Source organism: Macrobrachium rosenbergii, chromosome 51 (assembly GCF_040412425.1).
Source record: "Macrobrachium rosenbergii isolate ZJJX-2024 chromosome 51, ASM4041242v1, whole genome shotgun sequence".
NCBI classification, from domain to species: Eukaryota; Metazoa; Arthropoda; class Malacostraca; order Decapoda; family Palaemonidae; genus Macrobrachium; species Macrobrachium rosenbergii.
This window is the reverse complement of record NC_089791.1, coordinates 10,116,579-10,130,512: the sequence shown is the minus strand read 5'-3', so window position 1 is coordinate 10,130,512 and position 13,934 is coordinate 10,116,579. Positions and strand designations below refer to the sequence as shown.

Below are 13,934 nucleotides of genomic sequence, written 5' to 3'. Positions count from 1 at the left end.
TTTTGAACTTGAAAATGCAACAATGAACAATTTGTCCGGTGATGTAAAATTTGAAATCATGTTTTGGGAGTTTTTGAAATAACTGGGCTCTCTTCCCAACAATCACCAATACGCACCATTGTACTTGCTTAAGAACATCTAACCATAAAGATAGATTCATTTGTTTCGTTAAAATTTTGTCCACTCAAACATTACAGTCTCAGTAAAACACACTGAGAAAAAGGCATTAGGCACAAAGAAATAGAGAGGAAGATATTTTTGCAGTGACAAGATGAACAAATTACAAACATTGATTAAACAAGATACATAAAAATAAAGAAGCAAAAAAATAAGCAATATTCAAACCTGAACATTAAGGAACATCATTGAATCTCCCTTATCAAACAATTGGTTGGAATTATCAGTTGTAATCTATGTTGGCATCAGGGATGTGTCTACATTGATTTTCTTTGGGTTTAATATCAAAATCAAATTTTCAAATTTTTAAAATATAACTGCTGATAATAGCATATTTCATATAAATAAAAAAATCATAAGCATAATTTGAATAAAACAAGATCAGGTATACCACTGAGTAATGATTAATACTCTTTCCCAAATTTTTACTTATCATCATAATGTGCAAGAACCCCTGCCGTATATAAGAAATGGGAAAACAGTCTTATATAGGTATGATTCATATTATACCGAAATCTAATTTATCAAGGCCTAAATTTATCGGCAAACTGGAAAATATGGCTTAACCTGTTGTACTGCATGCCAGTTAAATTTAAGTTTTATATTAGTCTCCATTTCACTCTGATTGTGTTTTATCTTTGGCTGTGTAGAAATAAAGAACCCAAAATGCCACAGTATTAAATATAAATTATTGCAAAATGTAATTATATATTTATAAGCCTGAGAACATATATATATTTATAAATATATATATTGCCAAAGTTGTTTCTTGATGAGTTGATTTCATTATATAAACTAAATTTAGGCACTGATAAAATTTAAATGAAAAAGTATGGAATATATAAAAAGGGATTTTGACAGAGGAAAAATCTATTTCTGAGGAAGGTCCTGTCACCCGTGAAATTCCATTACAGCATCTAATTTCTAGGTATAACAATGCTAGATATACCAGAGAAAAAGAGCTTTCAGAAAGCTGGGGTTACTACCCCAGTCGATCGTCTTTAGAAGACGCCGGTATAATGAAGGGAGTGAAATACCACTACCACGGAAATATACTCGAAAGATCTCTCCTTATCAAAACCCCGTAAAGAGCGGTGAGCCGTTACAGCTCCCACACTCAACACCCGCCAGCTCGCGACACCAGCGCCACCTACTTTCATTCCATGCTAGCACTAACCCCAGACTTGGCATGTGCAAGTAGGGGGAGTACTAGACTAGACAGGGAGGTCACCCCGGGTGACACGGGACCTTCCTCAGAAATAGATTTTTCCTCTGTCAAAATCCCTTTCTGAGTCCAGTCCCGTGTCAGCCGGTGAAATAGTGATAGAGAATCATGCCAAGACTGCTACTACTGGAAAACAAGGGGGTAACCTGAAGAAAAGGCAAAATTATAACGAAAATAATTTAATTAATGAATCTCTCCCATGAAGCAAGAATACTTAAAAGTAAGGTAACTTAATTTTAAGGCACACCAATAAACTTAACACTACAAAACAATGGGGGTCCACTGATGGGAAAAAACCTCAAAAATCTTAAAATTACTTAAAAGTAGTGAAACATGAAAATTACACAGAACAAAAAAACAACCTTAAAACTATACATGTAAACTTAGGCTAAACACACGTAAGAGACAAGACTAATGAAAATAACACACACAATTATCCGAGTCCTACATGGAGCCAAACAAAAACTGTCCAGTACCCATAAGAAAAACAATTATGGCTAATCAGATTACAGTTTTCCATCATAAATACAAAAATATCAATATGAAGAGCTAGGCAGTGAGGCATAAACAACCAGGAGGAATAAGCAGAAAAGCAAATGAGGTGGCGGGCGGGGAAAAGGAAGGATATAATTATTTAAGGTGGGGAGATGACACTTCCCACAGCTATTGTAGAATATTTCAGGGCTTGAGTGATTTTTAAATAGTGGCGTTTAAACACTAGAGGTGATTTCAACCTGTATATTTTGATAACTCTGAAAAGTCCATATTATGAAAATAATTAATAGAAGTAGCCACTGCTCAAATATCATGAACTTTAGGAACTGAGTCTGGGTTGGCTTGTTTAATGAAATACAGAATTTGTTGTCTTATACCATTAAGAGAAAGAGTACCACCTTTCTCCCTGATAAAAAGAGACCCGACTTACTCTGTGGAGTTCTTGAAGGTAAGATTTAAGTGTATGGACTGGACATAAAGATTGGTCTTGAGGAAGGGCACCACCTTCCAAGGAGACCACCTGTCCTGTGGGTCTTCGTTTTTAGCTAAAAATCTAGGGTCAGGGGAGAGGACTTCTCCGGATGGGAGGAAGTTAACAAAATTATCACCTCTAGTGAGAGCTGACAGCTCTGAGATTCTAGCACCTGAAGCCAAACTAATAAAAATAAGGTTTTCCTTAACAGATCCTGATAAGAGCAATGGAAGTTATCCAACTCTGATGCTAACTTTAAGGACGTCATTGAGAAAACCAAGTAACCAATGTGGGCGTGATACTGGTCTCAGACGAGCGCATGCTCTGGGGATGGATGAAAAATAAGAATCTGTAAGGTCAATTTTAAAGCCAGAAAAAAATACTTTCTTTAATGCTGACTTGACTGTGGTAATAGTGGCCGGAGCAAGGCCTTTCTCAAACAGTGACCTAAAGAAGGAAACTCCTAAATTAGTCGTCATAATTTTGGCTTCAGATGCTTTCAGGAAGGAGGCTAATTTTTGACTGCTGAGTCATATTGTCTAATAGTAGAATCTCTTTTATCTGATTCTAAAAACAGAGTGTTGACAGGGTCAATGTTTGCTCCTTTTGGGCTGCGAACTTTATAAAGTCCATAAAGCTAGGGCATCTTGAATTCTTGAGGAAGCTGACACAGTCTTGGTTTGTACTGTCTGGGTCAGAATGGGTTTTGGGAATCGAAGACTCCGTAATCCCAGTTCCTGAAGAAGAGGGAACCAATTGCTCTTGGCCAATAGGGGCTACTAGGGCTGGTTGACCTTTGAATGTCCTGAGTTTGTGTAAAACTTTCAGCAGTAAATTTATTGGAGGAACAGATAAATCCTCTCCCAATTGTTCCAATCTACTGTCATTGCGTCTGTATGGCGCCTGAGGGTCCAGGTTGGGGCCTACATAACAGGGGAGCTTGAAGTTGCTCTCCGTTGCGAACAGATCCACTTGGAGTCCCGAACCGGCGGTAAATCCATTGAAAGATTCGCATCCAGGGACCACTCCGTCTCCAACGGGTAGTCCTGGACAGGAATCCGCCACCACGTTCGGACACCTGCTAGGTGGGTGGCTGACAGGTGCCAACTGTGCTTGTTCGCCAGGGGAGAAGATAGCTACCATTACTTGGTTTACTCGACCTGATTTGGAGCCGCCCTGTTGATGCAATGAACTACCACTGCGCTGTCTAACACCAACCTGATATGAATCCGATTGGGGGCGGATTTTCTTCAGCTTCAGAAAGACCGCCATGGCTTCCAGGGTGTTTATATGGAACTGCTGAAACATTGTGGACCACGTTCCCAGTACTTTTGTTTTGGTGAATATATCCCCCAGCCGCTTAGAGAAGCGTCTGTGTGGACAACTAGTGCCGGAGGAAACTGAAGTGGAACTGTTTTGGACAGGCCCTTGACTGTGGTCCAAGGCCGCAGTCTTGTCTTTAAGATCCGAGGGATGGAGGAGACCTTGTCCCTGAGCTTGACATTTGCTCGACTCCGCCACACTCTGTTTATGTCTTTTAATTTGGCTTTCAAGAGCAGGTCTGTCACTGAGGCAAACTGAAGAGACCCAAGGACCCTTTCCTGGGACCGACGGGATGCTGATGGATTTTGAGAAACCTCTTGGTGAGAGATGCTATCTCTTTCCTCTTGGAAGGAGGAGAGACAACGTGTGGGAGGACAGGTCCCACTGAAGACCCAGCCACTGAAACCGAGACTCGAGTCAGGCGGGACTTCTCCCTGTTCAGCTGAAAACCAATGACTCTAGGAAATTGATGACTATGGGCGTAGCTTCTTGACACTCCGGAACTGTTGGTGCCCAAATTATCCAATCGTCCAGGTATGCTGCTAGGAGATTCCTTGGGACCGGAGCTGCTGTACTACCGTATCCGCCAGCTTGGTGAATATCCTGGGTGCAATGTTCAGACCAAGGCATGACCCTGAAGGAGTAGGCTTGATTCCCGAGTCTGAAACCGAGGAACTGAGAGAAGTTCCGGCGCAACCGGGGCGTGATAATAAGCGTCTGAAAGATCGATAGAGGTGGTGACGGCTCCACGCGAAGTAGAGTCCGGACCTGAGCTACCGTAAGCATGCGAAATTTGTCGCATTTTATGTAGAGATTTAGACGCGACAGATCCAGGATCACTCTTTGCTGATCGGAGTCTTTTTAGGGAACAGTGAATAGCCTGCCTTGAAACTTTTAGGTGCCTTGCTTTCTTTATTGCCCGTTTGTTGAGCAATTCCTGTTACGTAATCCTGCAGGATTGATGTGGGTGGCTGGTAAAATCTGTTTTAGAGGGGGAGGATTCTTGATCCAGCTCCACCTAGTCCCTTGGACACAATGCTGTGTGCCCAAGGGCTGAAGGTCCATTGGTCCCTGAACCAAAACAGGCGACCGCCTACCTGTGTTCTCTCAGTGGGAGGAGCGGGTTTGTTCCCTCTACCACGTCCAGGTCTCCCCTTGGGGTGGTGTTAGATTTTCCTCTGTGGGGCCTTGCCTCTTCCTCCCTTGCCACCCCCTATTGAGGGGCGTGAAAAAATCCACGGCCTTCATATGGGGGTTGTATGCTGGTGAGGCCACATAGGAGGGTGCAGCTGGTTGGACCAAAACATACTGTTGGGGTTGGGACTTAGAGGTAGATGGCTGAGCCACTGCCGGTGACCGGGGCAGCTTGACCACCGCCTGATGAGGGCCTCTTATGTCTCCTGAACCTTTTCCTCCTCTTGTCTGGGGGCCGGCCGATTCTGGGGTCTTGCGCTTATAGGCCGAATTCCCCAGCGAGCGGCGCAGACTCTGGGGATTGGCCCGTGTAGCCTCAGACATGACATGTAACCTCTTCTTCAGGGAAGAGGTTAGGTCCCCAGATTGAGCTTTTTAATGAGCTTGTTAGGCTCGTGGTGGATTGTGGCGTCAGCAAAAATAAACTTTCTGCATTCCAGCCTGGCCATAATAAACTCATTTAAGTCTAACTGGAAGCCTGCCAGCAAAGATTTAGCCAGGACCTGGAAAAAAGGTTCAGTCCGAGCAGGAGACGGCAGTAGCCTCAGTAAGACAGCGGAGCTCAAGGACCGGGCTAACTTAGTCCGGGCATCAAACTCCGCTTTAACAAGAGCTTCCGGCAGCTTAGGGAGTTGCTTAACTAAACTGCGTGGAAGCGCAAAGAGGGTCCAGCTTGCCTACAGTGAAAGTGGACGGGCGTCCACCCAGAACTCATTACTTCCTGGGAATACCAGGGAAGTAGGGTCTGTTTCCCTTAATTGAGGTAAGGATTCCCGTCAAAGCACGCTCGGGTCGTGGCCAGAGCAATTTTGTCCATACAAGGAGTGGGAAGATCTTCTCCCAGGGTGAACATAGTGAAATTGCCCTTGAAAGGGGTCAATTTTGTGTTCACTGCCTGCCACTCCGTCAGAGTGCAGGGAGAGCCGACTGAGCCTGGTCCCTTGGGATGATGACTCAGGAGAGCTGGGGATGATGACAGTCTCCCTAGGAACCTTGTCTGACCGAATCCAGGCTTCTTCAGTAAGCCTCACGAAGCCAGGATAAGGGGGCAGGAGATCGGGGAAGAACTCCAACTCCTCCAACCGCCTCGTGCCCAGACCGTCTAAGGTAAGTTTGCCATCATGTTGGATGGCCCGGTCTGAACCGCCAAGGGTTTCGACATCAAACGGAGGAGGTCCACAGTGTCGGGGATAGAGTACTGCGGTTCTGCCTTAGGTTGGCAGCCAAACCTGCCAGTATATTGTCATAAGTGGCAAACTTATCGAGATCTTCTCAAACCTAGAATCTAGATCCTCCAGTGAACTTTTGTACAGTTCAGTGGCAAAGGCTTGCGCATCAAAAAAGAGGCTGGGAGGAGGGCTTGGTTTTGCAGCCCTCTTACTCGCGCCCTTGCCGGGAGGAACTAGATTTACTCCCGGAGGCTACGGTCCTGAAACCTTAGCCTTTGACGGGGAAGGGCAATGCCTTCTTGGAAGTCGAGGACTTGTAGCCCTTCACCTTCCATGAAGTCTTCAACTTGGGGGATAGCAGACGGGCTCTATCACCCAAAGAAGAAGACTTCACAAAACCTGAAAATGAAGACATAGAAGAAGCAGGGAGTCAAACAAGGGGCCCGCCCCAATATCCTCACTTACCTCACCACTTACCACCTGGTCCTGCTCCGTATTCATGGTTCCAAGTCGAGATTTAGTGCGGCAACATCCTCCGAGACCTCGCTGCAAAGGATGTCCACTTGGGGTGGCTGGGTCGCATCCCGGATCTGCTGGATGATAGGGGTGGCAAGTTCTTCTGGCACTGCTGCGCCACCCGTGCGCCGGGGTAAGCAGGTCCCTCAACCTGGCGCCGAGGACGTAGGGCTTCCCGACGGAACATTTCTGCCAAACCCAGCCACCCAGGCCGGAGGGATTCCAAGGCAGACTTCTTGGAATTTCATCCGCCTGTGAGAAAACCTGCAGTTAGTCAGAATGAAAACCGAGGAACCATATAAACAACGTAACGCGCATGAGGAGCATGGACCGGAGGAAAGAAGACTTTCACTTACCGACTCATCTTGGATGGTTGAGGAAAGAGCGAAGCAAACCTCACAGCCATCAGGGGTGCCAAACAACCAGGTCATCCAGTGGACCGCACAACCAGCGTGGGTCCGCACACCACGTCCATGGGGTTGTTGAAGGAGCGGTACACCCCGCTCCTCACAGCGAACAGTCTGTAAAAGGTAAAAGTACATGAACCTCCCACTCTAAGCAAAATAAAGTCGGCAAGGCCGGAAACTCAACTACAACCGGAATACTCCGGCGGGAGAAGAACTACCAACATAAACTGGGCCAATAAGCTTTAAATGCACAGAGTGGAAGGTAAGGATTCAGACCCCGAGAGACTCCGGGGAATGAAGGAACAGAAGCAAGGAACCAACCATAAGAGCTGCCAGAAAAATAACGCCAGAGCCCCGGGTGTGGGACCGAATCAAGTATATGGTAAAACAAAATAATGAATAACAACAATCAAAAATAAACAAAATGGTAACAATCCCGGAGACCTCCGGAGTCCGGAAGGATCCGCTAGTATGATGTGGAATCAACCCACATTCACCTCCCGCCGGTGAAACAAGCGGGTAAAGGATCTATGTTCATAACATAGCGGGGCCCACCTTAACCCAACAGTGGCCCGATGGGGAGATGAGAAGTATGGGGACAGGATTCGAACACGCTCGAGCAAGCAAACCACCCACCCCACCACAGCGATGCTGGGGACGGTATGGGAGGGAGCGAATCCCTCTACCAATAGGAGAAGTCCCTGAACTCGGAGAAACGCCATCTAGCGTCACCCGCATGCATAGAGCTGAGGAGGGGAGGAGGGGGGGTGGGAGAGGAGTAGGCTACCGGAAGGGGACAGGAGACAAGGGGGAACATGACACCCGGCTCAACTGCATCCTTCCTTCCAAATGAACTTGGAAGGGTGGCCTACTCAGGGAGCTACACAGCCCAAAGCCCAACTCTCCTAGGCGTAGCTAATATAAACCTAACCTAGTATAGGTTAGGAAAGGAGAAAGGGGTGAAAGGAGGAGGAACCAACAGGAGAGAATTTTGTGCCAAGGCCAGCCAGGGAACGAGTGGGGGATAAATAGGCGACTAGCCTAGAGGAAACACAACCAAAGAACTCAATTCCCCCAAAACTGGAGGAAGAGGACTAAGGGGCTCACTCTGACCCAAAAACGGATCCCGGAGGAAACAGCAACAAAACTCCTCAACCTGATCTCTCACCCAGGGCAAGGGATGGAGCCACAGCTACAACCATAATAAAAACAATCAAAATAAAATTATGTTCAACAGAGAGCGTAGCCTACCTCGGGAATGTAATTCAAACATTTAAACCACACAGGCAAAAACAATAAAACTGCAAATAAACAAAATAAAAATGAATAAAACTAAAGAAGAGCACCATCTTCAAGAAAATAACATAATAGCCTAGAGACTAAATGAAAAGAACCCAACCTGGTGGAGGGTACTTGGACGGGGGGAGGCCAGCAAAACAAAATTAAAATATGGAGGGGCCACACGGAACCACCAGGAAGGAACCATGGGGGCAAAATCTATCTATATAAGCGACAAAGGAGACAACTCCAACCGAAAAGAACAGAAGGAGTGCCTCGGGTCGCCATGGCTGAAAGGGGACGCCAGGCGTCATAATAAGATCCCATATTTATGAAAATACGAGACCGAAACAGCCAAAAACAGATCAAAACCCCACAAGAAGATGGTACTTAACTTGGAGATGGAAAAGGTGCTCGAAGCCATTGTAGAAATGTAAAAAAATCCAAAAGGGAGACGGCACACAAAAATGAAACAGCATTATCACGTGCTAGAAAATGGAATAGAGTAGGTGGCGCTGGTGTCGCTGGTCCTGGCGGGTGTTGAGTGTGGGAGCTGTAACGGCTCACCGCTCTTTTCCGGGGGTTTTGATAGGAGAGATCTTTCGGTATATTTCCGTGGTGTGGTATTTCACTCACCCTTCATTATACCGACGTCTTCATAAGAAGACGATCGACTGGGGTAGTAACCCCAGCTTTCCTGAAAAGCTCTTTTCTGGTATATCTAGCATTGTTATACCTAGAAATTAGTGCTTGTAATGGAATTTCACCGGCTGACACGGGACTGTACTCAGAAATGTTCATTTGATTACAATCAAGGTACTCAATTAGTGCCTTAGTTATCTAGATTTAACTAAATTTCTGGTCATTTCTGTTTTACCCAACCTAAAAACGTAACAACTATCATTCTCAATACTACTCTTCCCATTGGTAATTTTGCTTCCGTGATAGTCATTCCCATTCTTTCTTAGAATATTTTGAGTTCAATATTGTCCACACAGTATGAACAGAATTTAGATTGTTCATGATGGTTTTGACTACAATTGACACATTATGGTATTACACAATTCCACTTGACTGATCCACGGCATGCACATTTGGGGTCACTTGAACAGGTTTTACAACAGAAGGATTTGAGAATATAAGGCTAAAGTTCTAAACCTAATCCAAATATTTTAATTTCCAATGGTTAGGTTTTATCCAAAATTTACACAATCATTACTGATATTCCCTATTTTTCCTTGGATGGTATATATTTCTACATCTTGTGCATTTTCTTGTCTTTTGTTCTGAAGGAATCAAATACTATATCTTTGTTAATTAGTTCATTTCATGTCACTGTATTGCATTTTGAAACTGACATTTGTGCTACTTTGTAAGTGACACTTGCTTTATTACTGTTAAATTGTAGTTTCCATTAACCAACAATTTTCTTTTGTCTGTCTGAAGAGATCTGATGGTCCTCTTGTTAATAAGAAATATCTTTTTTCAGAAGCAAGAACTTTGAATAATAATGGTTCCTGAAAAGTGAGTAAAATTTAGCGATTGTTGGGTCGAGGAACCTTGAAGATACTATAATTCCCTAACAGTGAGTAAAATTTAATCAATCATGGATAGGGCACTTATTTTTATTTTTTTTATTAGGTGTGAATGAATTCCAAGGGAAGAAGTCTTCAGATTTTTTTCCATTCAATATTTGTTACCATATACTGTAGATTTGATTTGTCATGGGGACATGAGTTTTTAAAATTTGTCCAGGCATTTTCCAGTGTCTACCATAAAGCTACATTTAAAGGATGGATGAATTCACCTTTTACAGGAAGACCAGGGTCTTACATGTAGGTACAGAATATGCAACATTTCTAGTGTTGAGGGTTGTCAGTCTATCAAGATTGGACCAAGCACTAGGAGGAAAGCTTGACATCTCACTTTCACCTCGTTTGACTACATTGGTTACTAAAATACCAAGTGAGATGGCTTGCCATCCAACCTCATCTTCCTTTTATATTATAAGAGTGGTCAAAATCATGATCAAAGCCATGCATAGATCGTCATCTATAAATCAACCTTGACAATGCACAGTGCAGAAAAAAGGAAAACCAAAACAATGATTTAAAGGTCCAATCTGGAAACTGGATTATCTTTGGGAGGTAAAAACCTACCCACTGACGTTGCTTAATTCTTTTGTGCTTTACCCAAGCCCCGAACACAGTGCTGGGCCATCATGCAGTATAATATCCAATAATATGATCGTTACCAAGTAGCTTTTACCTTCCTATACCACAATCCTCTAAAATGGTTAACCTTGATAATCTGGGAGAATAAAACTTACATGTTGTTGATCCACAGAATTTTTTATAAGGGGGGAAGGAGCTCTTGATATAGATACAATGTTCACACAGTTTAGTCTTCTAGTATCACGGTTAACAGAAATTCTTCAAGTAAGTTTTTAAAAATTCAAGTTATGCTTGAAAAATATTTTGACTCTTAACCATGTGAACAACTTCAGGGGCCCAAGCAGTAAGCTAAGAGCTTGCCCAGCAAACACTTAGGGTACCCAGAGTGTCAGCAAAACAAAAATTACACGGCAACTGCCTACAGGGTCATGACCATTCGAGTGCAGATTGTATTTATTTCTAATTACTGTAGTTTCTTTTTTCTATAACATTTATTTTAATTATATACTGTACCTTTCGTATGCATGTACTGACTTTACTTAATTCTTATAAGCATGCAGATGAAAATAAAATACTGTGATTGACAACTGCCAATACTGTAATGATAATTCTTATTATTTAGTTATTGAATCTCCAGTTTTTGCCTATTTACCCTTCTACTTACCTATGAATTTTTATAAACTAAGTGATGCAATACATGAGAAAAATGAAGAAAATGGAGATAAAAGGGGAAAGCGAGGCACTATTATTGTCTGAGTACGATCCAAAAGCTTGCCTGAGGCCCAGATAATCCATTTTTAAATGGACTGGCCTTGAAAGGAAAACTTAAAAATGGAATTGTGTATATATATACATATATACATTATACATATACACATATATACAAACACACATATACATATATATATGTTTATTATATATATATATATATATATATATATATATATATATATATATTATATATATGGCATCTATATATATATATATATATATATATTTTATTAAAATATATATATAATTCACCTTTTACATATATATATATATATATATATATATATATATATAATTATATATATATATATATATATATATATATATATATATATATATATATATATATATATTTCCTTTAGCTATGATATATATACTATATATACTATATATATATGTGAGATGTGTACCAAGTACCTGATATTATCACATAACTAGTTACAAAATCCAAAAATTTACCTCACTATACTGTATATATTGAATGCCAAGATACCTGAACCCTCACTAACTAACAATAAAAAATTACATTTGAACCCTCTCTAAAGGTAACAGTGATCTATTTAAAACTTAATTATCACTTGAAAAATCAAACTAAGTTTATCAAGTTATGTGAGGTATTAAAATATGCTAGATAAAAAAGGGCATCACTCTATCAAATAACTATAATTGTTCCCCTGGTCTTAATTAACTTCAGCAAAACTAAAGGGAACAAAACATGTTTACCACTTTCCCTTATGCACACACAATTAATCCTATTCACTGGTGGTCAGCAAATGATATACTGTGTTACAAGAACTTTAAATACAAATTTATTTCTAACTAAAAATTTATACAGTAATTAAATTCACAATCTGAAAAATTTACCCTTATCAGAAAACAACAAAAATTCAATTAACTCTTAAACAAGTTAATTCACAAAACTTTAAGAAATCAATAAATTAAAAAAAAATTTAAACTATTAAGACACTCAAGATTGAAAAGGAAATCTTAACAAATGAAAACCAAATCAAGTATGCAATGTTAAAAGTATAAAAAATATATAAAATGTTAAGTAAATAAATGTTAAATCACTAACACAAAAGTTTGGCTAAAACTATGAAACTGCAAACACAAGAACACACAAAAATACACAAAACAAGAACACACAAAAAAATGCACAAAAGATTTATCAACAATAATTTCACTAAGGCAAATTCTCGCTGATATTTCTTATTATACCATGGTAGTAATAAGTAAAAATCCTCTTTACCTTATACAAGCTTGTATCACTTTTTGTAAAATCCCATTTACCTTTAAAAAATGAAACTTTATATATGTTTGCCTATAAGACTAGTTTCACCAAAATCAGATCTTAAAAGATCTGTGTCACCAGTAGTAATACAAAATCTCATTATGCTAACGAAATTTTACTCTCCTTTGAAGAAAAAGAAAGAAAAATTAGAAAAACGCCTCTGTTGGCTTTGTTCAGAGATATAATTCAATTCCAGAGAGAGAGAGTTAGAAATTTGTTTCTGGTGAGCCAACTCAAATGGACTCTAACAACAGGCTAATGCCTTTAAATTCTGTAATGCAGTAACTGTATGTTGCCAAAAACTAAGATTTTTAGGGAAAAACCCTATGGAATCTTTCCTGAAGGAAAAAATGACAAGGAAATTTCCTGGAGAAGAAAAGCCACAAGGGTCAAGGAGGCTCTTTGGCCTGTCATCTCATATCTGTTTAATTGACGGTTTCCTGCCTGCACACTTGTTCAAACAAACACAGCTTTTGGAGCCAACCACTGTTATCTAAACCTGTCATCCCATATCTCTTCTCAATGACAGCTCAAGTAGATAAGGAAACAAACCTTCAGAAAAGGGGTTTTTACCCTCGCTTCGGTCCACAAATATCTAGATCTGTCACCTCATCTCTCTTTTGATGACAGCTTAAGTGGTTTGGGCACGATCCTTCAAAAAAGAGGGGGTTACCCTGGTTGAGCACCTGACACCTGGGTAAACATTAGCCTACCAGCTGTGCAAACTTGACTCTTAACAGAAAAATTTATCTTATCTCTAAAATCACGCTGTCAAACTAACCCTTTTAAGATCTGAGATTTGATATTTCAGCACACAACACATGACAAATATATGAGAAAATACAGAAAACATATACATTATAAAGCCACATCATTATATTCCTCCTCCCAGAAGATTAATTATCCCGGGTTTGATGCAACCAATCGGAACAAGATAAATAATCGATAATTACATTGTTCTTTTTAAAAATGTTCTCCATCTCTACACTATGGTTACATATTGATACAGTCCAAAAGGAATAATGAAAGCTGACAGCAACTTAGCATCCTCATCTAAGGGAATTTGATAATATCCTTTCAACAAGTCTATCTTGGAAACAAACTTAGCTTGCCCAACATTATCAAGTAATTGATCAATAGAGCAAGGGATAATTATCAGCCACTGATGAATTCAGTTTCTATAATCAGTACACATCCTAAATGAGCCATCTGGTTTCTTCACTAATACACAAGGAGAACTGTAATGACTTGAACTGGTTTCTGCTAATCCATGTTGCAATAAATATTCAACTTCTTTTTTCAAAACGTCTCGATGAAAAGGTGATACGACGGTAAGCTCTTTGTTTAAAAGGTTTTCCATCTTCTCTGATCTTTATCTCATGCTTTGTCAAGTCAGTACACCTAGGTACATCTGCAAAAATTTCAGGGAAACTTTGAATCAT

General features: G+C 40.9%; 1 protein-coding gene across 1 annotated transcript in view; it reads right to left on the bottom strand.

The window, feature by feature from the left end:
• LOC136832951 (3-ketoacyl-CoA thiolase, mitochondrial-like) overlaps window positions 1-13,934 on the bottom strand; it is a 137,866-nt gene that overhangs the window by 51,078 nt on the left and 72,854 nt on the right. Inside the window, exon 8 of the mRNA XM_067094605.1 lies at window positions 6,384-6,454. Within this exon, the coding sequence (XP_066950706.1) occupies window positions 6,384-6,454 (71 nt within the window). The remainder of the gene's footprint in view (window positions 1-6,383; window positions 6,455-13,934) is intronic.